General features: G+C 30.6%; 2 protein-coding genes and 1 long non-coding RNA gene across 5 annotated transcripts; 2 read left to right on the forward strand and 1 right to left on the reverse strand.

Annotated features, from left to right (window-relative positions):
* Positions 1-4,243: 4,243 nt before the first annotated feature.
* On the forward strand, positions 4,244-8,053 carry LOC130820696 (uncharacterized). 2 transcript variants are annotated; one of them, XR_009045247.1, is made up of 7 exons: positions 4,244-4,349; positions 4,970-5,477; positions 5,561-5,786; positions 5,864-6,319; positions 6,560-6,928; positions 7,259-7,557; positions 7,669-8,053. It is a non-coding gene; the product is annotated as an uncharacterized LOC130820696 (long non-coding RNA). The 2 variants fall into 2 exon arrangements; XR_009045246.1 differs by having other exon boundaries at positions 7,259-8,053.
* Positions 8,054-8,867: 814 nt separating this feature from the next.
* LOC130820694 (thioredoxin-like protein YLS8) lies at positions 8,868-12,925 on the reverse strand. Of its 2 annotated transcripts, XM_057686165.1 has the most exons (3): positions 12,561-12,701; positions 10,199-10,257; positions 8,868-10,058 (listed from the first exon to the last, which is right to left on the reverse strand). In XM_057686165.1, exon 3 carries the CDS (start codon positions 10,056-10,058, stop codon positions 9,750-9,752), a length of 309 nt encoding a protein of 102 aa, XP_057542148.1. In that variant the 5' UTR covers positions 10,199-10,257; positions 12,561-12,701; the 3' UTR covers positions 8,868-9,749. The 2 variants fall into 2 exon arrangements, with proteins under 2 accessions (XP_057542148.1, XP_057542147.1); XM_057686164.1 differs by lacking the exon at positions 10,199-10,257 and having other exon boundaries at positions 12,561-12,925.
* An 8,814-nt stretch (positions 12,926-21,739) lies between these two features.
* Positions 21,740-25,278, forward strand: LOC130821639 (glutamate receptor 3.6-like). The gene is made up of 5 exons (XM_057687428.1): positions 21,740-22,097; positions 22,436-23,778; positions 23,857-24,134; positions 24,328-24,859; positions 24,946-25,278. The coding sequence occupies exons 1-5, from the start codon at positions 21,812-21,814 to the stop codon at positions 25,276-25,278; spliced, it is 2,772 nt and encodes a 923-aa protein (XP_057543411.1). The 5' UTR covers positions 21,740-21,811.
* Positions 25,279-25,763: the final 485 nt, after the last annotated feature.

Raw genomic sequence — 25,763 nt, forward strand, 5'->3', positions numbered from 1 at the left:
TGTGTACAAACAATCAATAGGTAAAGTATAAACTACAATAGAAGTAATATGTATTTAATCAACTGTGTCTTATTTGGTTCAACAAATATATCTAACCGATTTGATTATTTCATATGGCAAGTATTTATAAAAGTGCCACATGTAAATTTCCAATCCTTTTAGTTAGTTGTATGATTACGGGATTATTTTCCACTACTCTATTGTTGTTTCTTTGTTGAATTTCTCCGACATCAAAAATCTTTAAATACTATAAAAACAAAAAGTTGTAAATATAATTTCAATAAATTAGAATGGGGCAGCAGAAGTGTGGTGGGCCCATAACCCACAGGTCCTAGGATTGAGAAGGCTTCCATTGGTACACTTTTTTGGATAACCATCCTTGAGAATGTTCTTCAAGTTTAATTCCTCATAAATTAGTCCTCTTGATGTGTTCAATACACTTCATCTGCCATGATACTTTTCATTTTTCTATCTCTATTTAACAAACTGGGCTTCATTGCACAACACTTGTACCTTTCTAACTAGAAATATTGCTTATTTATAGTCTTTGAATATGCAGTTTGTAGTATCCCCTGATTGTTGCAAGTCTGAATGATGAATCTGTTGAACATTTAAAGTATATAGACCTAGATTTATATATACTACATACTTAGTATAGTAGTGGGACTAAAATAAATATATTATAAATCCAATTAAATGTCTTAAACAATTTGATGATTATTACTTTGATTCATAAGTTTTGTTTGATGAATCATTACTTTGAATAAGCTTTTCTTGGTGAAACATTACTTTGATTCGTAAGCTTTGCTTGGTGAAACATTACTTTGATTCATAAGCTTTGCATAGTGAAATACTTTTGTTTCAAAAGGAGGTATTGTTTGATGCATAGCTCTATAAATAGAAGTTGCATGCCAAGGGACATTTGATCTCATCTCCATATCATTTCTTATTTCTCTCTTAAGAATACTCTCATTTTTGTTCTTCCTTTCATGAGATAATATTGAGAGAGTAATTAACTCTCAATATCATCAAAGTTCTTAATTCACCACAACACTTGTATTTACTATTGCAATTTCCTTGTGCTAGGATTTTGTTGTGTAGATTGTATCTAATTGTGAATTTCATTTTATCATCCCAAGCACCTTTGTGGGAGAAATATCACAATAAGAAAGTGCATGAACGCCTTCTACTCATATCAAGTTTTCGAGCGACTTCTTTGATTGTCGCAACCATATCTTCATCGTCTCCTTGGTGATTCAACAAGAGTTCAAAGCCATATACAAAGGATTACAAATAGTGTAGATTTGTAACACATATTTATAATACACCATTATTGTAAGAGAATCAAAAACAATTATTTTGTTTTTGCAAGAGTAAGGATGCCAACTTCCACGTTATTTCTATTTCAAGTTATCCATTTTACTTTGCGTTATTTGCTCTTTAATAATAATTTTCACAATTTTTTTAATCTCATCTAGAAATTTGCTCTCTTTCATTCTCTTTTCTTATTTATTTACGTTACTTGTTTGTTAGTGCAAGTGCCAAATTAACTATGTGTGATGGTAGTGACTCAATGACTCAAAAGAAGACACATTATGTTGAGAGCAACATTAAAGGTGCAATAAATAAAAGACAATTAAATATATAATTAATTGCTAATTTATGGGTGACTTAATGTGTCACATAATGGTGTATTTAAGGAGCAATTAAACTAAGAATAATTGTGAGCTTTAATATAGTTTTATTGTCATGCATTATTATAGAGTTTATTGTTATGTTAAATGTTGGGTGTTAATGTGCTATTGATGGTGAGTTAAGTGAGAATTTTAGAATGTTGTATGAGCTTCTATATAAAGGTACATCATTTTTAGAATCAAACCACAACACACATAAACATATTGTAAGAAGGCTACTACATTGTAAGAAACTTGAGAGTGTTCTTCTATGTATTAGTATTGTGAGATGTATGGCTTGAGAGGTTGTTCTCAAGTATGAGAGTTTATTCATTATTGTATTGTTGAATTCATTAATGAAAGTAAACATTTGTTGAGGGGGAGGTATCAAAGATACCTCATAAACTTGTGTGTTTGTTGTTTCTTTTGAAACATTTTGTTTTTTATCATTTTCTATATTTGTTCTTTTGCCATTGTTAGGGTTCAAGCACCCCTTCTTTCATTTCTAGTTGTCTTATTCACCAGTTACAAATTGATATTTACACTTCTGTAAAAATAGTGTAAATCAAATGAAACCCACTAATATAATAATAATAATAATAATAATAATAATAATAATAATAATAATAATAATTTGTGCTTTGACAAAATTTTAATTCGAATCCGCCATTACCGGTGGCTAGTGATGGTACGGTTTTCAGTTTTGGTTCCAGACGTTTCCTTGGCTATTTAGGACACGGTTCCTAACAATTCATTGCTTGCTTATTATTATTAAAACTAGATAGATTCCCGTGCTAAGCACGGTTTATGAATTATTTAAATAAAAAGTTATTAATTTTATATAAGTAACTAAGTTATTAAATGACTCTTGAATCCTAAAGAAATTATAAATTGATTTGTTTTAAAAAGCTGTAAAAGTATTACTATTAAATTGAGATATATATATTACTAATATATATAAAACATAATCATAAGATCATGCACTAAACAATGTAGATTATAAGTAATTACATAAAAATAATGGAAAATTTCAACACATAAAAAATAATATAAATAATAATTTAAATGTTTAATGTATTTGTAAAACCTTAAAATAAGTTTTCGGCCTAAAGAACATACTCCCTCCAATCCTTAAAGAAGTTCCCACCATTTGCCATTTTAGGTGTTCCATTAGTTGTTCCCATAAAGAATCTTTTTGTATATGTCACAAACTTTGAACAAAAATAATTTTATTCAATCTAATTTAATATTTCAATAATACTTATGGTACCCACATATTTTCCATTAACTTCACATTAACACTTTTATATTCTTTATGGTCCCTATATATTTTCCACTAACTTTATAAAAATATTTTTATTAGTTATGGTCCCCATATTTTTTCCACTAACTTTTATCTAATATTTTTCTAATGTTTATGATCTCCACTTTTCCTCCATTAAATTTATTATTTAATAAAATATTATGTCTATTAATATTTAAAAGATTCTATTTTTCTTAATTTTCGTGAACATTCCTTGTGTGAACTTCATTAAGAAACGGAGGGAGTATTATTTTACTATAATAATCAACTTATGCCCTAATTTATTTATTTATTTATGTGTTATAACTTTGTCAAACATAGGTGATAGAATTATCATATGAAATTTATTTCACCAACATCTTTTTCTTATTATTTACTTAAATAACTAATGTATAATCTATTTAATTTGTGTAGTTTTTTAAATATAACCTTGTAAGTAGTGTATATGATTATCTATAAAAAAATATTTCATAATTATTTCTTTTCTTAATTTATTACAAAAATATTTTAGTGAAAATAAATTTTTTACATAAATAATAAATATGTTATCCGATAATTACCCATTGTAATCAAAAGATACTACATATCTTAATTGATTGTATATGGTAAAAATTAGTAAATAAGAGATAGTTTTAAAATCTTTTTTACTAATCTATTAAACAAATCTAATCAGAAAGATACTATATGATATGCTAACAAAAATATTTGCCTAATAATAAGAACATGAAAAGAACGGAAAAATTTTGATTGTGAAGTCGACATGTGTCCTAATCGTTTCTTCATTAGTATATTGTATAGATATTTACTAAAAAATAAAATTAATAAAAAATGATAAAATTAATAATAAAAATGACTAATAAAAAAGGGGAAAAGGACTTGAACCTAGTATCCCAGTTCGAAATTTTGGGGGCCGGATCTTGCCAACGGTTCTACGAGTCGATCAGAATTTTTTTTGGAACCTTAAACAGTCCGCGTTTAAAACAAATTTGAAACTTGTTGTAGATGATTTTGGTTCCAGGATGATTCTTCATCGGTCGAGATCGATTCGATTCCAAGTAACCCGACCATTGCATGAAATTGCATCCTTATTTTGAAGGCTAGGCAAGTTTTCTTTATTAACTTTAGGGGGTGTTTGGTATGGGCTTCATAGTACCAAGTAAGGGAATTCAACACCATTACCCTACATTTTTTGTTTGGTATATGATTGGGCTAATCCAATCCCTTTCTTAAGGGTAATGGATACCCTAGTATTATTACCACTCCTTTGTAAACAGAAACAGATTCCCTTTCTTGTCACCTCTCCTTTGCTTGCTCATCACCTTTGTGAACAGTAAATTGAAGTCTTGACCTCCATTAACAACATCATCAATATAGTATGTTTTTTCAACTCTTTTTCTCTCTCTTCATGAAAATTTTGTTCTTCTATGTTTTGTTTTCCTTGTATTTAAAGATGAAATCAGATTTTTAGGGTTTATCAAGAACTTGTTTGTGAATTATTGGAATAATTAATTGCTGGAATTTATGAAATAATTTGTCCTCTAATTTAGATACTATTTATGATAATTACTTGTACTGTTTTTGAGATCCTCTTTTGCTGTTATTTATGAAACAATTGATCCTCCATCAACATCCTCTTTTGCTAATTTTTATGGAATTTATGAAATAACCTTCATAAATTCTTTTGCGATTTAGTTTTGCTTCTGTGATTTACATCCAAATAATTGACTTGTAGTACTTATAAATATAGCTGGAATTTAAAAATGATCCACGTTAATAATTGATTGCTGGAATTTCTATCCTCCAAGCATTATTTGATTCTTTAAATATTTTTCTTTTTGTTCGATGAAATTCCAAATGGAACAATTTATTGAACTATCTTTTTTCAGCTATATTTAATTGACCTTATCCAATAATTATGCTTGTATGTATAATTACTTTATAGTGGAAAATTTTTGTTTGATTTTGAGTTTTGATTATAACTTTTGTTGTACAGCTTCTAATAATTGTCATAAATGGACTGAATTATGCAATCCTTACGGAGAAAAAGAAGTGTAGAACAACTTCAATTGGTAGTAACAAATGTAGTTTTAGTTCCTATGATGTATTGGGTTTGGTATATGACAAGTGTTGCTACGATTAGGGGCGTTCAACTGATCCAAAGTAAAAGAGATAGAAAAATATTGCGCTTAAAAATTATGCATCGCTTAATACAAGAAAGTGATGTTCATTGCAAAAGTGAACTTCGGGTTAATAGAAATATTATTTGTGTGATGCTTACGGAGATTGGAGGTCTCACTCAGAGAAAAAAATATGTCTTTTGAAAAGATAGTTGCCATGCTTTTGTACACTTAATTGCACACTTTTTCATAAGAAGTGGAGAAATTGTGAGTTGTCAATTCAACTTGTGTTTAAGGGGTATACTTAAGTTGCATGATCATTTGCTTTACAAGCTCACACCAATATTAGAAGAATGTGAAGATGAAAGGTGGAAACCCTTTAAGGTACTATCACCTTAAAATCTAAGTTTTACCTACAATAATGTTATTTGTGTTTAAACAAGTAATTTTTTTCTTTGATTTTATAGAATTGTTTAGGAGCCTTGAATGGTACCTACATTAATGTAAAGGTGCATTCCCAAGAACGTGGAAAATACCGGACAAGAAAAGGTAGCATTACTATGAATGTGTTGGGTGTTTGTGCACCCAACATGCAATTTATATATGTTCTTCCGGGTTGGGAAGGCTCTGCACATGATGTCCGTGTCCTTCGCAATGCTCTTTCTAGGCCACATGGCTTTAGAGTTCCTAGAGGTAATCTATATCTTCAAAAGAAAAATTATATAGTTAATAAAACTCACTTTAATCGTCCAATTTTAACAATTTTGAAGGTTATTATTATTTGGTTGATGGGGGGTATACAAATTGTGAGGGTTTTCTTGCTCCGTATAGAGGGCAACGATATCATCTTAAGGAATGGACAAATGAACAACCGCAAACTACTGAAGAGTATTACAATATCAAACATGCTCGAGCAAGAAATGTAATTGAGAGGTGTTTTGGGCTACTTAAAGGAAGATGGAGTATACTTAGAAGCCCCTCATTTTTCACTATTTGAACTCAAGTTCGTATCGTGATGGCTTGTTGTTTACTTCACAATTTAATTAGGAAAGTAATGCCCACAGATGATATAGAGAAAGAGGATTTGAGTGATAATGATTCGGATGACGATTTCGATGATGAAGTTGAGTACATTACTACAATTGCAACTTCTGATCAATGGACTACTTATAGAAATACGTTAGCTCAAGATTTATTTAATGCTTGGAGGGCAAGAGTTAGACAAGGTTGGTACTATGTGATTGTTTGATTTTTAAACATGCTAGATAAACAAAATGCAAATTACTTTGATGATATTACTAGTTGGTTACCCATATCCTATTTTGTTTGATTTTTTGCATATGAATTGGATACGAAAGTACCAAGCATTTATTCACTTGATAAGAATTTTTACCTTTTAAATTATGAAATTTTCCCAATAACTAACAGTAACAATTGAAAATGACAATTTGCTATGTCTTTTGTAGGTACTTAAGATGGAGGTGAATACTATTAGCCAAGAGGGAAGTAGTAGAGGGAGGGGAAAGAATAAGCGCTTTTGAACGTGTCAAGAAGATTCGATGCTGAAAAATATTTATACCAATTGTCTATTGATCCTAAGTGGAAAGGTGATGATGGTTTTAAAAAGTGGTTTCATGAGTAGGTTGGAAGAGTTGATTAACAGTGAGCTTCCTAGTTGTGGTTTGAAGGCTTTTTTGCATATCGATTCAAGAATCAAACATTGGTCAGAGAAATATAGCGCACTAGCTAAGATGCTATCTACTTCGGGTTTTGGGTAGGATGCCGACAAGAAGATGTTGCAAGTAGAGAGAGCGGTGTTTGATGAATGGGCGAAGGTAAATTTTTCTAGGCTTTTTTGCTTATTTTCTAGCACGTTATCTCAGTTCATTTGGTAGATCAGGGAAGGTAGTTTGTCAAGCAGATGGGATTTTTTCCATAAATTATTATGAATATATATGATGCTAATAAAATATCTACACCGATTGTCTATTGATGTTGCTTTGGTTACTGGTTTGAATTGGCCTTGTTGGATTTATGCTAATAAAGTATTTGATAACTTGTTGTGTAATTTCATTAGTTATAAACCTGTGTAATTTATTCACTACCAAATGATTATATTTCAGGAAATAGACAAGAATTACATTTGAATTTTTGTTATGGAATAGGTTCATAAGAACGCTAAAAGATTGTATGGAGTACCTTTTCGTTACCATGACATTCTAAAGGAGATTTAAGCTAAAGATAAGGCCACGGGTGATTAGAGCGAGTCTTTTGTGGGAGCAATCAACAATATAGATATTGAAGTTGTAAAGAAGCCAATTTTCGTAGATAGTGATGAGGAAGATGATGCGGATTCAAGAAGTCAGACAACTACTCACTCTATACAATCTAAGAAGTGTTTGATCAAACAAGAGCACGATAACTCAACATCTTCAAAAAAAACCCAAGCTCAAGGAATTAAAGGGTAAGATAACTCTTCAAAGTGATGTTGATAAATTGGATTTTTCTCTCCATAATGCTACAAGTAATTTCGGCAAAATTTTTGATAATATTAATGCTAATCTTGGCACGATAGCTAGAGTGTGGGCCAAAGCCGAGGAGAGAGAGCAGAAGATGGATGAAAAAAGTAAATAAAGTTTTGGAAGAGGTAATGAAATTAGATGGTGTCTCACCCTCTGAAGCTTTAGAAGTAGTTACAATTCTCATTGCCGAAGAACACAAGCTCCGAATCTTTTTTCAAGCTCATTCAAACCTCAAGAAACAATATGTGTTTGATCTTCTCAAAAAAAAGTGAAAAATGGTCTTATAAAAATACATGAGCAGAACAGTTGTCATTAATGGTTGTGCTTGTAGTTAGGATGCTTATTTCCTAGTTTATACACTTTTGAATTCCGAAAATGAAAAGTACTTGTTATAACATAACAAATTATTAGTTGAAGTGTTGTAGTTCTGTTTGATTTTATTTAGGCTTGAATTATGTTGAGTTTTATCAAGGAAATAAAGGTTAATGCAGCAGGGAGAAAGTAAAAAAAATGTGGGCTTCACTATAATTTTTTGATATATATTCTTCATTTGATATGTTACTTATAGTACCACTACAAGCATTTGAGCAAATAACTAGCACAAAAAAGAACATCAAAAGAGGTGTTCATTCGGGTGATCGGGTCGGTTTCGGACGGGTGTCATTCAATTCGATTGTATTTCGGATCAGTAATATTTCGGATGTGTGTTGTGACGGGTCATACACGGGTCGGGTCGGTTAGTCACAGTTTAGTTGAAGATCGGTTATTCGAACTATCGGGTTAGTATTAGGTCGGTGTCGGATAAGTTTGTGTCGAGTTTCAATCGGTCTCGGGTTGTCATCAGTTATTAATTGGTTCGGTTTTACCAGGTACAGATTGGGTTCGGGTAATTTCAAGTTGGATTCGGCTACGAATTGCGAATTACTAATTACAATTGATCGAATAAGTATCTAATTAAGTTGTTAGTCATTTTTTAATTGATGATAAGGTTCGTTTGCTTAAAGAAAAATAGTGAAAATGCAAATCAATTAGTGATCATTATTACATTGTTATTTACTTGTTTGACCAAAAATTAAAATTATAAAGTTCTATCAATTTCCATCTAATTCGATTAAAAGTAGTTAAATAAACATTCAACATTGATTATTATCTCTAAATATATGAAACCATGTATTTATAAAATTTATTTTATTAGAACATTTTATTACTTTATTAGAATAACTAATAGATGATTGAATATGAGTCAATCATACTTCTATGTAAAAAATTGATTCAGGTTTACAGCAGTTCGATCTAAACTTCGTTCGGATTAAGTCGATTTTAACCGGATCGAGTTCGGTTTTGAGCATGATTCGGGTCGGATATGACTCGGGTCGGTCATTATTAGGTTCGGGTAATCTCGATTAACGGTTATGTGTCGGTTAGAAAAATCGATTACAGCTTGGGTTCAGTTTTCCCATTTTCAGTTGTCAACCGATCGTATTTCGATAAACCTAAAAAAGACACATTTTCGAGTCAATTTACTTTCGATTTCGAATTTTCGAATCGGGTCACTTTTGAACAGTTCTAATCAAAACCAAACAACAAGAGAAAGGTACAGAAGTGTTTCCCTTACATAGTTATACCAAACACCAAATATCAATAACTCATACCTTTACCCTTACTCCTCTTTATCAATTTCTTTTCCATTACATTTTTTCTTTTAATACCAAATACCCCTTAGTGTGTAATAAAGTGAAAACTCATTGTAAAACAAATAAACCATTGGACTATTCTCATTTCTACACAAACTTGGACTGTTTCTTTTCCTCTACATGAATATACATTAAATAGTAACATTTCAAAATTCATAAATTGTTATATCGAGAGACATGCCTCATATATGGATTAAAAAAATCTATCTTCTACATATGAGAATATAAGCTTCTTGCTTAAAATCATCTTATCAAGAGACGATCCCTCACAACTCACAAGAGTCTTTCAAATTTCTACAACGCAATGGCTTATTACTAATAATTTTCACAATCATAAAGTAAAAGAACAAAGCAGAGTTTCACTCAACAGTGAATACAGCATTCGGAATCAGATCAATGATATATACAACTCCGGGTGCAATATTTAGGTAACCAAACATTTAATAGCGGTACTTGGTTGAATAGTCTTTCGGTGAGATCACTAGTCCTCTACCCTTCCTTGCCCCTCGATAGACTGTCTCGACAATGTCAATAAACTCCTGCTTGTTCTTAAGGGCCCAGTTGATCTTATTGTTGTTACCAGTGCCAAGGTCTATCATTATGTGCTTATTCCTAAAAAAGAACATGACGGTGCAAGGATCATATAACTCGTACATTGTGTTAAAGTCAGGAACCTCGGTGATGTCCACTACGTAAATCACCGCATAGTTCTTTATCTTCTCTGCCACTGAAGCTAGCACTTCATCCATCTGAAACAAGTAAAAACAAGCAGTGTAGTGTCACCGCAACAGACTTGGGTACAAATCAGATGCAACACCGGAAGAAGATTAAAACCCCAAAAAATATGGAACAGCATCGTAATATGCTAAGAACACAAATAGAAGCCCACCTTGAATATCAATTGTTCCACCAACTTTCTCAGGAAAGTGTCAAGAAGGCCACAGGCCACTGAAAAGGGAAACAATTACATGATGTGAAGGGATCCATATAAACCAAGATTATTCCTTTCCAGAAACATATTAAATTGCATAAACTATCACAATTCCACTCAATTTATAGAAGGGCATGTAAGAATAATAGCATTGTGAATTCAGAAGACTTGTATTAGACCTTGAGACAGATCATCAGGCGTACCATACATTAATATCATCGAGTTGCAAGATTTAGGTTGGCAGTTTATACACAAAACACCAGTTAAATAGTTACGTAAACCAAGAGATCTTCAAGCATTTTTTCCAGAGTTTCACAATGGATAGAAAATGGTGTCTAGGGGCTAGAAGAACTACCACGCGAACAAACTACAATATTTTCGCTCTTATTTTAACGTGAATGTGGAGGGAATATACAAATTTGGTTCACACTTTGCAAGATTGACTCTAATTATAAAGAGATAAATGAAAAAATCAACTGCGGAACAAAAGCTGGAACATATGTGTGCCAATGTGGCACAAAATGACTATGCAATAGCCATTAACTAAAACATCTCAAACAAGTAAAACTTGGAAACCCCAATTGGATGATTATTTCAAGGCTAAAAGAAACCAAGGAATCCCAAAATTTATCGTGAAGTTTCAATTAACAGGACAAACTGAAAAGGCAAGCCAAAATTACTAGTCACCTGTTTTAGAGAAGTTTCTTCGATTAACAATCAAGAGTAACAAATTAACTCAAATATTGATGAATTTTTATAAAGCATAACTAGCGGACAAAATCAGAATACAGGGGTAGTAGAGAAAAAATCAAGTATGCTATCTGATGGATAATCATATAAACCTATGAGCTTTAATCACTATGACAAAGCAAAACTCACTAGGTAACACTTTACAACATCTCCAACATCATAATTAGCTTAAGTGTAGATGTGTGTAGCAAGGCATGATAGAACATCTCAATTATAGATTAAAGGATCATGAGAGTTAGTTCAATGATGTACATAACAAATTACTCCATTGTTTGTGATCTGGATTTAAATTATTAGATGAGAAATACTAATATGTGCCTTTGGGTTTGCAAAAGTTTAAGTGATTGCTTTTTGTATGTGCAATAGCAAATTGAAGGACAAAGGATTAGAGAGTAGTTCTGGATGAAACTGGACAATTGGAGCAGCCAGGAATTTCGAAAACAACTAAAAAGAGCACCCATAATAGTATTTATGATCTTATTACCAAACATAAGTGATCACATAAGGTTGGAAATACGATCCTTACTTTTCAAATATGATCTTAGTACCTAAAGACTATCATAATTTTCGTGCATGGAAGTCAATATGTCAGCACGTGAATAGAATAATTACCAATGAACTGAGAAAATATGCCAGTAACAAGAGAGTGAACTGTGAAGAATAGTTGATGGTTCCGTGCTAACAACAGGAAAGTATTTGACCAGTAATCAACCCAATCTGACCCACAAACAGACTACAATACAAACTCAACTAACCAAATATATGTAAAAGTGTTTCACTTTTGACTAGAGCAACCCAACCCGACCCACAAAACAACCACAAAACACTCTACTAACCAGAATCCAACAAGAGCCAAGAGTTGGAGCAACCACAATCACATGGTTCGCTAATGACCTATTTGTAGGCAGATTTGAACAAATCCCAAATTCAAAAAGCGATTTAGCTACCAAATTATACAACATTGACGAAAACTCTAGGTGTACCACATTAAGAATCTCCCGATAAATGAAAAAGAAGTATAACTTATCCTGAACTCAACGTTAGCTTTGATTTGAAAGGGCCAAGAGCTTAAGTTGGCCTAAACTATCTCAGAATGAAATCAAAACACCAAAAACATTACATAGTAATATCACAAAAGTTAATCAAATCACGTTTCAACATAACTTATCACAAATTTTTGCAACAATCAACTTGATCAAGAATACGGTTTCTTAAGTTGTGGTACAACTGTACAAGCGTCACAGTGTATAATCAGTAAATGTACAGACTTGCCCTATGAAACTTAAATTCCTTTTACTGCAGATTCAATTCTAATATCCCAAATCCAAAATTCTGTGTTAAATTTGTTCTATATCAACCGAAAGTCCGAAACAAATATGAAATTATCAATTAAAAAACTTGCAATCGTATCAGATTCAAAATGACTCTGCAGTGTTTAACAAATTCCCACAAAAATCCAATCAATTATTAGCAAGAAACCAATCAAAGGAACAAAATTAAAAATAAAAAAAAAATAAAAAAAAACATATGAAGAAAAAGGAAACGAAAGAGAAGGAAAAAAGAGGAAAACCTGCATACAAGTGTCATCCCAATCATGGCCGAAACGAATAATGACAACACGCTCTTCTTCTGCGAGGATGGCTTGATCGACAGCCCATCCAGAGCGCAAGTGCGGCAGCAGATACGACATTATCGAGTTTAATTTCTCTGAATGAGTTAGAAATTACTCGAAGAGTCTGGATTCTAAAGTTAACTTCTTGTTTTCTTTTTAATTTTAATGCTTGTAGATGAATATAAGAATGTTTCTCTTGTTGGATCTTTACTTTACCAGAAGCATCTGGAATTTTTATATTCTTTTCCTCGGCTCGTAGGAGTATAATAAAAGCTTCTGGAATAATCTCAATTTAAAAAAGTTAAGTGTTCTCTGTTCATTCCATTCTGATGTTGCTAGAATAATTGGGACTTTTAGAATTATATTTGATTAAAATTATTATATATTTAATTTATTATTATTTTATTATAGATGTTGTATGATATTTTTATTAATAAATTATTAGATTTTTTAAAGCAAAATCTTGTTAATTTCTAATTACTACTTTTTTTTCCTTAGATGTGCTAGTTACTATTTATAATATTTGTTATACTTATTTTTTTGTTATATTTTATAATACATACTCTCTTCTATTCAGCTTATGTGTCCTATTTTCTTTTATGATTAAGTCACCTTAATTGTTCTATGGGTTTTTGACTTTTATGCCCTTAGTAACTTTATCTTATTTTCAATTATACCCTCTATTATCCATACTAATTTTTCTTCCTTACATTAAAAAACTCATAATACTACTCTCTTTCCTACCCTTAGGGTCCCACTTTTGATTCTTTTTAAAATCTGTGAAAAGTCAAATGGGACTCCTAAGGTGAATAGGAGGGAGTATTATATTATTACATATGTTATAAAATAACTTATAAACTATTCTATCTGGCCCTATTTTATTCTTACTTTATACCTCATTTAATTTTATATTTTTATCATTTTTTAAGGATAATAATGATATTTTGCTATTGCGCAAAGCGCAATCATTTACTTAATACTTGTAAGAAATCAAGCGAATATTATAAAACTATTGTAGTATTAAAAAAAAATGAGTGAATAAGATTAGAAAAGTCAATAACTTTACTCAATTATTATTTGTCACCACATTTTAATAGTATCGCTATCATTTTGACTTTTTTACTTATTATCTTTATTTTTTAAATATCTTTCTAACCTAAAATTCTTTCAACTGATCATTTAGTTAACTATTTACTAATTTCTTTTAATTGAAAAAAAATATTTAATCTATTATATCTAAGAATATTTAATAACATCATTAATATGAATAAATTAGTGTTAAATAATAACAAAAATAAAGATTAATTTCAATTTATTTAGAAAAAGTCGCTGACTCGTTCTATTCCATGTCATACGAAATATGCAAATGGACCTAGATTAATTGAGTCTTACATTTTGCCCAACTTGCCGCTTTTTCCTTTTTATGACATTTTTAATTTGCGCCTTGTGTTTACATTTATTAATAGGAAATTATTTTTTTATTTTTAAAATTAAATTAAAATTTAATTGATTGGCATTTTAGATTCGTGCCAATGTTGTTGTAATAGACTTAAAATTCTTAATCTTAATATTTTAATTAATTAATCCGAATTTTCAATTCAAATTCATATTCTGTTGTTCATCCATTTCAAACATTCTCTAATCCCTAAAATCTTTTTCCAATTTTGTTTTTTATTTCCATATGTTAAACTTTAAAATATTATTTTCTTTAAAAAATTCTTTTATAAGCACTAAAATATTAAATTATTATTTTATATTACGAAAAGTATAATTTTATATTTACGATTTTGTTGAAAAGTTCGTTTTAATTTCATTAAACTAATTTTAGTACTTATAACTTTGATTTAATTATTTTATACCTAAAAATTAGCCATATTTTATTATTAACTTTAACTATAGTTTTAAGTAAAATTTTCTAAGTAAACTATTATATTTTTGTAACACCCGAATTTCCTCTCTTCCTTCACAACTTGTGGTTTCGTGTAAGGGGTTGGAAATTCAGGGGTATTACAGGGAGGAAATTCGGGTGTTACAATTTTCATAATCAAACCTTAATCAAATTTGCCCATTATTCTAAAGCATATTCACTTTACAAACTAGAACAAAAATTTGATAAACTAAAATTCTTTCTATATAACCCATGACTTTACTTATACAAGCTAATCCTCTTCTACACTTCAATTTCTTATACACCCACTTATACACCCACTTATACACTCCAACTCTTACAAGTTTACTTCCACACTCCAACTCTTACACATACACTTACATACGTTAAATCACTTACACAAGTTAACCTTCTTCCATACTCCTAATATTCTTTTTTTTATATACATCTTATGAACTAGAAGTTGCCAAAACCCATTATAAATACCCCCTTAGCCATGAGATCACTTACACCACCATCATAAAATCTTTCTAACATTCTTTCTTAATTTTTCATTTCATTAAAATCTTACTACTTTAATACATTTATTATTAGTTGAAGAAATTCAAGAAGATGAAAGTTAAAACATTCTTTATGTAGCTTAAATCGTCATCATTTTGGAGCATTATTGAGTTATTACTTTGGGTACTTAATGTACTATTATTTTTGGAGTTTGGATTTATTTATTTTGGGAGCTTAGAAGATCATCATTATTTTGGAATTTTGGATTGCTTATTGGAGCATTATTATCTATCTTGGAAGGTTATATTTCTTATTATTTTCCTAATTAGTATTTAGTACTAATCCTTGGTGAAAGTACGGTATAACTTCTTACCCTACTCTTTATGTGGAACTTTATATTATATTTACTTTATAATATGCAAAGTATGAAATATTTTGAGTATGTTTAAGTGGGAAGTTAGCATAATGAAACTATGATTAAGATTATATTAAGTGTGTTTATGCTAAAATTATTTTTGGTATGTTAGTTAGTAACTTTTGAACAAGTTTAGGAAGTTGGGTGAAAAATTATGTGCTAGTGATATTAAGTTCTATTTATGTTATAAACTAATGTCAATATGTTTATGAGTTATGTAGGAATGTTATTTAATTTAAGAATGTTTATGTTAGGCTTTTTTTTTTATTTAGCCTTGAAACTAGTTTATAAGGTAGTAAGTTATTTATGAACATATTTTTATTAAGTATGTTTATGCTAAGAATGTTGTTATTATACTTTATTTCGATATTAAAGTTCATCCACAAAGTTATACTTCAAATTTTTAAGTTATTGTGTAAAGATTCTATTTTGTTTTTAAGTGGTTATGTTAATTATTTAAATCTAAGATTTATTATGATAAATTAAATTAAGATTTTGTAAGTGGAAAGGCCCCAAAATGCTGATAGGTCATTCGGCCATTATCATAAAAAAAAAAAGAGTTTGATTTACTATTTTAAATTATTACAAACCATTTTTGTGATAAGAATAAAAAAAATTAATTTAAAAAGATGATTTTGAGAAATTTTTATAAATTATTAAATATTGAAGTGATTTTCTTGAATATATGAGATTTCATAATAAAAAGTACTTTTTGTGGCATTTAATTACTATCACTAGTGGAAAAACTCTTCTTTGTTGCGTCACATATGCTGCGCTTTTTCACTTATGCAGCATAAAATAGGATGAAAAAACGATGGAAAAAAATAGGTTATATGCTGCGATTCCCCAAAAATCACAGTATATAGTCTCAGTTTTTTTTTAAAAAATGAAAATTACATTATATGCTGCGGTTTTTGTAGAACCACAGCATATCATGAAAATTATATATTTTTAAAAAATGACATGGGCCGCATATATCCTTCTTATTCAATAAGTTAAAATACTGTTTTATTATAACGTTAACAAAAGCTAGCTAAACCCTTCTAAAACCCACGAAAAACCAGTACTGTTGCTCTTGAATTCTTCATCTTCCTCCTTCTTCTTCAACCCACGAACAACTGCTAAACCCATGAAATAAAAGCTTAACTATTGTGTTCTTCAAAACCCACGAACAGCTATTCGAAAAACCCACGAATTCTTCATCTTCTTGTTCAAGCATTGTTCTTGTTCATCTTCAAACCCCAAGAAATTGAGGGATAATTTCTCTTTTGAATATATTAAGCCCTTAAGTTTTACTAGCTATTTGAAACCCATGAAATTTAGGGCTAATTTTTTTTATACTAATTTTTTTTTTTTCTGTTTTTCATTGTAGATTACTTAACCCAAGAAATCAAGGTAATTTTATTTATCTTTTAACTTGCAAATTCATATTTTTATTGTTTTACTCTTAATTTAGTGCTAAAGATATCAATTATTTGTGAGTTTGACATTTTCAAGTTTATATTATTAATCTGTTAATTATTTGTGTATTTCGTTAAAAATGTGGTTTCTTGTTGTACATATGTTTTAATTGTTAGAATTAGATAGAATATACATATTTTTAGGTTTAAATGATTTATTTTTAGACTTAATATCGATGTATGAAGTATAGAATTAGAATATGTTTGGTTAAATCATTTGGTATATGTTATTGTGCTGAAATGGTTAGAATCGAAAACAATAGTCATATGCTTGAAATTACATGCTAAGTTGCGTTTTTGAGGTTTTTTAAGCGTTTTTGGCACTAACATCTATTTTCTCTTAGTGCTTTCGACAACATAATTGCATTGATTGCAGCTACTACACTCTTAAATATATGGACGATCTCTTACAAGCCGTGAAGAACGTTGGAGTCGAAAATATTGATCTGGTATGTATGTGTTACGTTTTTAAATTCTAATATTATATATTTAATATTGGTAAAATCTAATGTATAAGTATTATATAAACTTTTTTAATTATTTCACATAATGTTTAGGTTTTATACAACGCTCCTCGGGAAACATGCACTTTGACAGAAGGAGAAATACGCGAATTGAAAGATAAAGTGGTCGTATATCTCTCTAATTTATGTGTTTGGTAGTGTAATTAGTTTAAATTTTGGACTTTTGTATATGTATATATATATATAGTTAAATTATTGTTAGATTTTAATATACATATACTTTTGCCATTGTATATATTTATGTATTATTTATGATATATATTATATATATATATATATATATATATATATATATATATATATATATATATATATATATATATATATATATATATATATATATATATATATATATATATATATATATTTGTTTATTTTAATGATCGAGTGTATATTAGTGACGAATTTATGGTGATTATTTGTTGATTGCAACTGTGTACATTAGAAATGAATTAGCATTGGATTATTAATAAAACGAAAAAAACCAAAAAAAAAAAAATAATAACTATATGCTGCGGTTTTCCTAGAACCGCATTATATAGTTATTATTTTTTTTGTGCTGCGGTTCTAGGAAAACCGCAGCATATAGTGTGTTTTTGTGCTGCGATTTTTTAAACCTCAGCATTTAAAAAAGCTATCTGCTGTTATCATTAATGCTTGGAGTCGAAACCGCAACATACGGTGGCAAAAAAACCGCAGCATTTGAGGTTTTTTCCACTAGTGTATGTAGTACAAAATATTTTATTTGCTAACTATTTGACCAAAATTTATATAAAAAGATGTAAAAGTATTTTTAGTAAACTTGCCTCTTAATCTATGTGTGAAATATTAATTTTTGTGAAATTATAAGTTTTATTTGTTTTATGACTAGAATGTTGATTTTTGCGAATTTAATAAGTTCACTAGTTTTTTCAAACGTGAAATAATTATTTCTTGTGAACTTGTTGAATTTTGGAAACTTATCCAAAGAACGCAGTTTTAACTTGAATTTTTTTAGAATAATTGATTTTGTGAAAAGAATAAAGTTTTATTTATTTTAAAGTTGGAAATGTTGATTTTGGAAACTTATCCAAAGGATACAATTTTAACTTGAATTTTAATTAAGATAATTGATTTTGTGAAAAGAATAAAGTTTTATTTGTTTTAAAGTTGAAATTATTGATTTTGGGCACTTATTTCAAGAGAAATAGATTTTAATAGCTACTTGTGGAAAATACTAATTTGAAGACTATTAATAGAATATTAAGTTAATTATTAGTGTGAATCTAGTGAGCTATTAAAATAAAGTTATAAATAAAATCTAATGTGTAAAAATTAAGTAATGAACATATAAAGACATAAAGGTAAATTAAGGATTATGATTAAGAATTATTAAATAAATGAAGTTACCACCTAGGTTAGTCAAAGTCAACTTGTAGTAATAAAAATGTGATGTACTTGTGTGAATGAGTATTGATTGAATGACCCTGATAGTAAGGTAATGTCGAATCATTGACCGACATGTAAAATTCTGGCGGCCGTGTTGGCTGGCACATAAAATGCGGTGTAAGACAGGGGGTTCGCTATCTATCCTGTAGAGCTCGAGCATAAATATTGTATTGGAGGGGTGACGACTTCCACCACAGTTAGGGTTTAGGACTACGGTCCTCACCTAACCAGACCCTTACATATATCAGGTGTCATATTGTTGTACTTGTTGATCAGTGATAAACTTGATTAGTGTTGATGCTATGAGGCATGGTACGGTTATGACTATTAACCAAACGAACTTACTTAAGTATTAAGTTAACAAATTGTATAAGTGGCAGTAACATACTTCTGCCAGGATTGAGAATGGTATCTTAATAACTTATAAGTATGGAATAGAAAAAGAACATAGTAAATAAAGTATACAGTGATGTCAATTAATTAGAGTTGTTCATGGGCTTGAGCGGGTAGCGAACCGGGTATAACCTAAAAAATCTACCCGCGGGCTCAAACATTCAAAAGCCCGCCCGCATTTGCGGGCATATTTATTTGTCGCTGCCCGCCCATTTTTAAAGCGGGCGGGACCCGCGGGTAAGCGGGTATTTATTATATAAAATTTAAAAATATAATACAAATTAAAAAGTTAAGTTTTAATAACAATTAAAATACAATACAATGTCCAAAATACTCCAAATACATAAAAAGTCTTAAAATACTTAAATTGCATGGTAAAAAAATAAGTTGGATGATCCAACAAAAGCATTGTATCATCGATTTATCTTACTACGGAATACGAAGTCCAAACATATGTGATATACCTCCTCCAATCATAATAAGTTTAAAAAAATTATTAAAGTAGGTATGGATACTAATTACTAAAATAGGGTATATAGTAGTACTAACCAATAGACTAGTGACTTCTAGTTTCATAATCAATATAATTAATTATTTAATAATTAATATATTAAATTAAGAGGGCGGGCGGGTATACCCGCCGGTATTTTTTTGGTGTCGCTACCGATCCATTTATCTTGGCGGGCGGGTATTACCTATCCAAATTTAAATTTTTTTGAAAAACGTTGTCCAAGCCCGCCCGTTTTTCGAGTCGGGTGCGTTCGAGCCTGGCGGGTAGCCCGTCCATGAACAGCTCTACAATTAATTATAAGTTCGTACTTAAATTATTATTTTATAAATGGAGTGTATAATTTTCGTATTTTGAGCTGGATGGGAAGTTATGCTTAGCGTTAAGCGCTGACCGATTCAATCGGCTGTCATCCGTATCATGGATGGCAGCATTTTGCAAGATTTAGTTTCAGGTTTCAATCCAAGCCACACTATAATTTATTTATGCTATCGTGGATTTAACTGCATTTTTTTTATTATTCACTTCATGTTTAATGATTCTGATGTATATAGTTTTAATTTTTATGTATTTTTAGAACAAATGATATGTATTTCATTTTTTCAACTTTAATGTAATATTTATCTTTTGTTAAAAATAGTTTTTAGTATTTTTAAAAGTTTTAGCAGATCGGCATTTTGATACTTCCGTATTATTATTATTGTAAACATTATTATTAAAGTTACTTACATATCGAGATTGCCGCTCCTGCTACAGTTGCATCTACGTTAATTAAAATGAAATTAACTTTTAAAATTTTTCGTAATTAAAACGAAATTATGGATCGACATTTTGGATTTGTGTATATGTTTTGTTTACATTAATTGAAATTAATTAAGGGGGAATTTTATGTGTTACGTTTACATTAAACAATCACCGAGTTTGTCAAAGTTAGAGATATAAATGAGTTCCGAATGTTTGAAGGAGGAAGAGACACAATTGAAATTACCAAAATGTGGAATTGTTAAAGAAAGGAAATGGTGTAAAGTAGGTTGAACTGGGGTGTTCAAAATATCCCTGTCGAATTAGATACGAAATATTCTGGTTTAAAACCAGGTAATGGATACTGATACAGAACAAAATATTGGTAAATTCAAATATTTGGATATCCCGTTTTTTATTTTTAAAAAATATATATAATTTTTGATACAAATTGTTGTTTAGGCTATTGAATTTACTGTATGTACAATACTCGATTATAAATAAGTTTCATAACTAATTTATTGTTAATTAATTTAGACTTTTGAAAGTCCAACCATATTTCCAAAATATTTTATATTCAAAGTTTATAAAATATGTTGATTAAAGAAAAAAAAGAAGTGAACTTAAATATTTATGTCTAAAAAACATAAATTTTTAAAAAAAATGCAAAAAAAAAGAATTTTAAAACAGATCACCGGTAAATAATCAGATTAAACTGGATATTTGAATTTTGGATATTTCATTTTTTTCAAATTAGAATTGAATCATGATTTTCACTATCTGAAAAATCGGATATCTGAAATTTTCCAGATCCGAATCGATCCAATATCTAGTTTTGAACACCCCTACCTAAAGGTTGAATCACCCATAATAAAATTTTGATTCAAATTAAATTGAAGAGAGAGTATAATGATATCTCTTATATTAAAAAATATTCAAGCTTTTTAATCATGGAAAAGCATCAACTTTACCTTTTACATGATTAGTTTTATACGTAATTTTAATACATACACAATAATTATAATTAATTAGTATTTAGTAAAATATAATAATATAATAATAGTAGGTCCTAAAAGCTACTTTTGTAAACAATACTCAATATAATTTGGAAAAAGTACACAATTTTTCCTCATAAGTGGAACAAATTTGTGACAAATTATTTCTTAAATCTACTCCTTGATGTTTGCATTCACAAATCACATGTTTCAGAATCTACTTTACTTGATTTTGTTAAAAGTAATTAATTCTATATTTGTTCTCTACAAGGCTACACTACCATCTTATATAATTTCACTTTTTTTTTAATGGATTGGTGATTAAATGTATTGCATTAAGTTTGTGCAAATCCACCATGGTTTTGAGGGTATTGTCACTATGTCTATTACTCCCACTGTTATTCATACAAGAAAATAGGTTAGATTTTGTAAATGGGGTGGGTTCCAATACTTCAATTAGGCCTAAAAATGTGAATATTGGTGCACTTTTTTCCCTTAATTCCACAATTGGTAAGGTTGCTAAAGTTGCAATACAAGCTGCAATAGATAATGTTAATTCTTCCTTAGATGTTCTTCATGGAACCTATCTCAACATCACAATGCACGATAACTGTGAAAACGCATTCCTTGGAATCTTTCAGAGTAAGACCCTATTTTTTCGTATTGGGGGTGTTTGGCAAACAGCTAATAGCTAGTTATAGTGGCTGGTTTAACCGGCTGATTTTAAACCTGCTGTTATGACCAACTTGTTCAAAAACAGTTTATTCATAACAATTAATTGTTTTAGCCAGCTAGTTTATCAAACATTAACATTGGCTAGTTTGATTACCCAACCCTCTATTTATATTAAAATAAGCTAAAATTTAAGCTATTTTGCCAAACACTCCATTATTTTTACTAGATTGAACTTATGGCTATCGACTTTTCTGTATTTGTCTGAGCTATGATTGATTTTTTTGATGTGTCTTTGTATCTTTCAGCAATGGAGTTCATACAAAACGACATAGTTGCAATACTAGGTCCACAATCATCTAGCCTAGTTCGTATTATGTCTCCCATTACAGAGGCACTTAAGGTACCTTTACTCTCTTTCGCCACAGACCCAAATCTTTCTTCTATGGGGTATCCTTTTGTTGTCCAGACAACCCCGAGTGATGTGTACCAAATGGATGCTATCGCAGACCTCATCAATTACTTTGGATGGCGGGAAATAACTGCCATTTATACCGATGACAATTATGGAAGGAATGGGATCACGTCTTTAAGTGGTAGGTTAGCAGGGCATATGTGCAAGATAACCTATAGAGCGCCCATGAGCATGGATGTAGACACACATAATATTGAGACATTGTTGATGGAGGCTATGTTGCAAGAATCTAGAGTTTTTGTTCTTCATACTCATCATGATCAAGGACTCAAAGTACTTGAAGTAGCGCGTGCTCTTCTGATGTTGGAAAATGGATTTGTTTGGATTGCTACAAGTTGGCTCATTGATGTCGTTGAGACACATTCTCCTCTTCCTTCCAATATACAATGTAATATTCAAGGCTTATTAACCTTACGTGTGCACACACCCAATTCAAACCACAACATAAACTTCGCATCTAAATGGAGTAGCTTACTCAGAAAAGATCATGAGAATAACTCGTTTGGATTAAACACATATGGTCTTTACGCATATGATTCTGTTTGGATTCTTGCCCGTGCATTGGAAGCATACTTTTCTCAAGGTGGGAGCTTATCATTCTCAAAGATTTCAACCATGAATCATCTGATGGACAGCGGAAAATTGCACCTTGATCCCATTAGGGTTTTTGATGGAGGAGAAGAACTACTCTCCAAATTATATCAAGTCAATATGACAGGGTTGACAGGCCATATTCAGTTTGATCAAGATAGAAAGTTTATCAAACCTGTGTTCGAAATCATCAATATAGTTGGAGGTCTTAATAGGATAGGGTATTGGTCAGACATTTCAGGTCTAACACATAAGCTACCAGAAGCTATACACTCCAAACCAGCTAATCAATTAAGTCATCGGCTGTTAAATGTAATTTGGCCTGGCCACACCATGGATAAACCTCGCGGATGGGTTTATCAAAGCCATGGGAAGGTTCTTAAGATTGGAGTTCCACGTCGACTTAGTTACCATGAGTTCGTGTCATATTCAAATGAGACGCACTCATTCTCTGGATATAGCATTGATGTGTTTGTAGCTGCTTTAAAATTGCTACCTTATAGTGTTGCTTATGACTTTATACCATTTGGGGATGGATTGCATAACCCCAAAATGGATTTGTTGATTGAGCAACTATCTCAAGGAGTAAGTACAGACAACAAAATATTTACTTCCTTACAACTTCAGACCAACATACAAGTATAAGCTCTTTTTTACTTGCAGGTATATGATGCTGTGGTTGGTGATATTATAATTACCTCCAAAAGAGCAGAAAAAGTATGTTTTACACAACCGATTATCGAGTCAGGTCTGGTTGTCGTTGCTCCCGTAAAGCACAGAGACCCCAATGCCTGGTTTTTCTTGTCGCCGATGAGTTTAAGTTTATGGTGTGTTACCATTATATCTACCATCATTGTGGTAGCTGTCATATGGACTTTGGAGCATCGATTTAATGATGATTTTCGTGGCCCTCCCCGACATCAAGTTAAAACATGTTTATGGTTAGTCTTAACTACATCCTGGATGCTCATCTTTCTTTTTTTAAATGTGGCAGATCAACTAAAACCATTTGTGATTATGCTATTAAATGCAGGTTCAGCTGTTTAGTTTGGTTCGGTACTAATAGTAAGTAAAAATGGTTTCACTGAAATTAATTACTTTGTAATATCTAACCCAAAAAACTCACATATTCAGGTGCGGGTCATATGAGAAAACTATATGGGTCGAAGATCAGAACCTATATCGCATCTTTCAGAAAAAAGTTAACAAGATCCCAAATTCTAAAGTTTGTTGTAATTTTTCTTTTGATTATGCAGGGGAGACTACTAAAACTGCATTGGATCGATTTGTGCTATTCATTTGGTTTACAGTAATCCTACTTATCAAATCGACTTACAATGCAAGTTTGAGCTCAATATGTACATTAAGAGGACTTGATTCCCCAATCAAAGGAATTGAGAGCTTAATGGGAAGCAAACATTCCATAGTAGGATATCAACAAGGTTCATTTTCTGCGGATTATTTGCGTAAGGAGCTTAATTTCTCTAACTCTCAGCTTGTTCCTCTAAAAAACGAGGATGAGTATGCCAAAGCTCTTCAAAAAGGCCCCAAAAATGGAGGAGTTGCTGCCATAGTTGACGACAAGTCGCGCATAAAGCACTTCCTCTCTAAGAGATGTGATTTCACTATCAGAGGTCGGAAATTCAACAGATTCGGGAAGGGATTCGTAAGTATCTTTTCTACTCTACGCGTTTCTGAATGTGCGCCATCAGTTTGGTACTTAAACCTAATTTTTCTCATCGTTCTCCTTAGGCGTTTCCGCAAGGCTCAGAACTGGCCGTAGACATGTCGAAAGCCATACTGAAACTGACAGAAACAGGGGAGTTAGAAAGGATTAAAGATAAATGGCTGACTGATACGATTTGCAGATCAGAGGATACCAAACTTACGGATGACAGCCTAGATCTTCATGAATTCTTTGGTCTTTTCTTCCTCTGTGGTCTAGCTTGCGTTTTCGCTCTTATCATAAATTTTGTAAAATGGATGATTAAATTCAAGCGCCATCAGATTCTCACCAAAGAAGAATCGAATTTTCAAACCCAACAAGATAGTTGGTTCAAGAGATTACTAACTTTTGTTTACTGAAGGGGAAGATGAACCCTAAAACTTAAGGTTAGGATAGACGAAAGCTAACAATAATACTTGGTAGTTTTTTGTACATAAAAAAGTAATAACACGAAGTATATATCATCCGAGTGATTACTGTCGGAAAAAGTCATGTAATAATATACTTCATCACTTTTTTATACTTGTGACAGATGAGCGTTTGACTTTTACACTATTTACTAATAATATTTTAACCTTGTTTATTATTTATACGGCATATAACTGTTAAAAATATAGTTGTTTTTTTGAGAGATCGTCTCTTAAAGAAATAACTCTGAAATAAAAATTTTATATGCTTATTTAGCGCATTTATCTAACGCATCTTTTTGAGATATCGTCTCTCATAATAGTTTTTGTTAAAAATGTTGTAATGTGAGATTTTCTAACATTCAAGTCAATAAGTAGTTTCAATAAATTAATTTGTTAGAAGTTTGCTTATGCATAATAAAGTATATTAATTGTTC

Source organism: Amaranthus tricolor, chromosome 8 (assembly GCF_026212465.1).
Source record: "Amaranthus tricolor cultivar Red isolate AtriRed21 chromosome 8, ASM2621246v1, whole genome shotgun sequence".
NCBI classification, from domain to species: domain Eukaryota; kingdom Viridiplantae; phylum Streptophyta; class Magnoliopsida; order Caryophyllales; family Amaranthaceae; genus Amaranthus; species Amaranthus tricolor.

Bases quoted from the DNA above. Each gene is read 5' to 3' on its own strand.
- LOC130820694 (XM_057686164.1), bottom strand. From the start codon at position 12,680: ATGTCGTATCTGCTGCCGCACTTGCGCTCTGGATGGGCTGTCGATCAA. The intron at 10,059-12,560 runs GTTTTCCTCTTT...TACTTGTTTCAG, and splicing joins GGGATGACACTTGTATGCAG to ATGGATGAAGTGCTAGCTTC.
- LOC130821639 (XM_057687428.1), top strand. From the start codon at position 21,812: ATGGTTTTGAGGGTATTGTCACTATGTCTATTACTCCCACTGTTATTC. The intron at 24,135-24,327 runs GTTAGTCTTAAC...TCACATATTCAG, and splicing joins CAAGTTAAAACATGTTTATG to GTGCGGGTCATATGAGAAAA. The intron at 24,860-24,945 runs GTAAGTATCTTT...CGTTCTCCTTAG, and splicing joins ACAGATTCGGGAAGGGATTC to GCGTTTCCGCAAGGCTCAGA.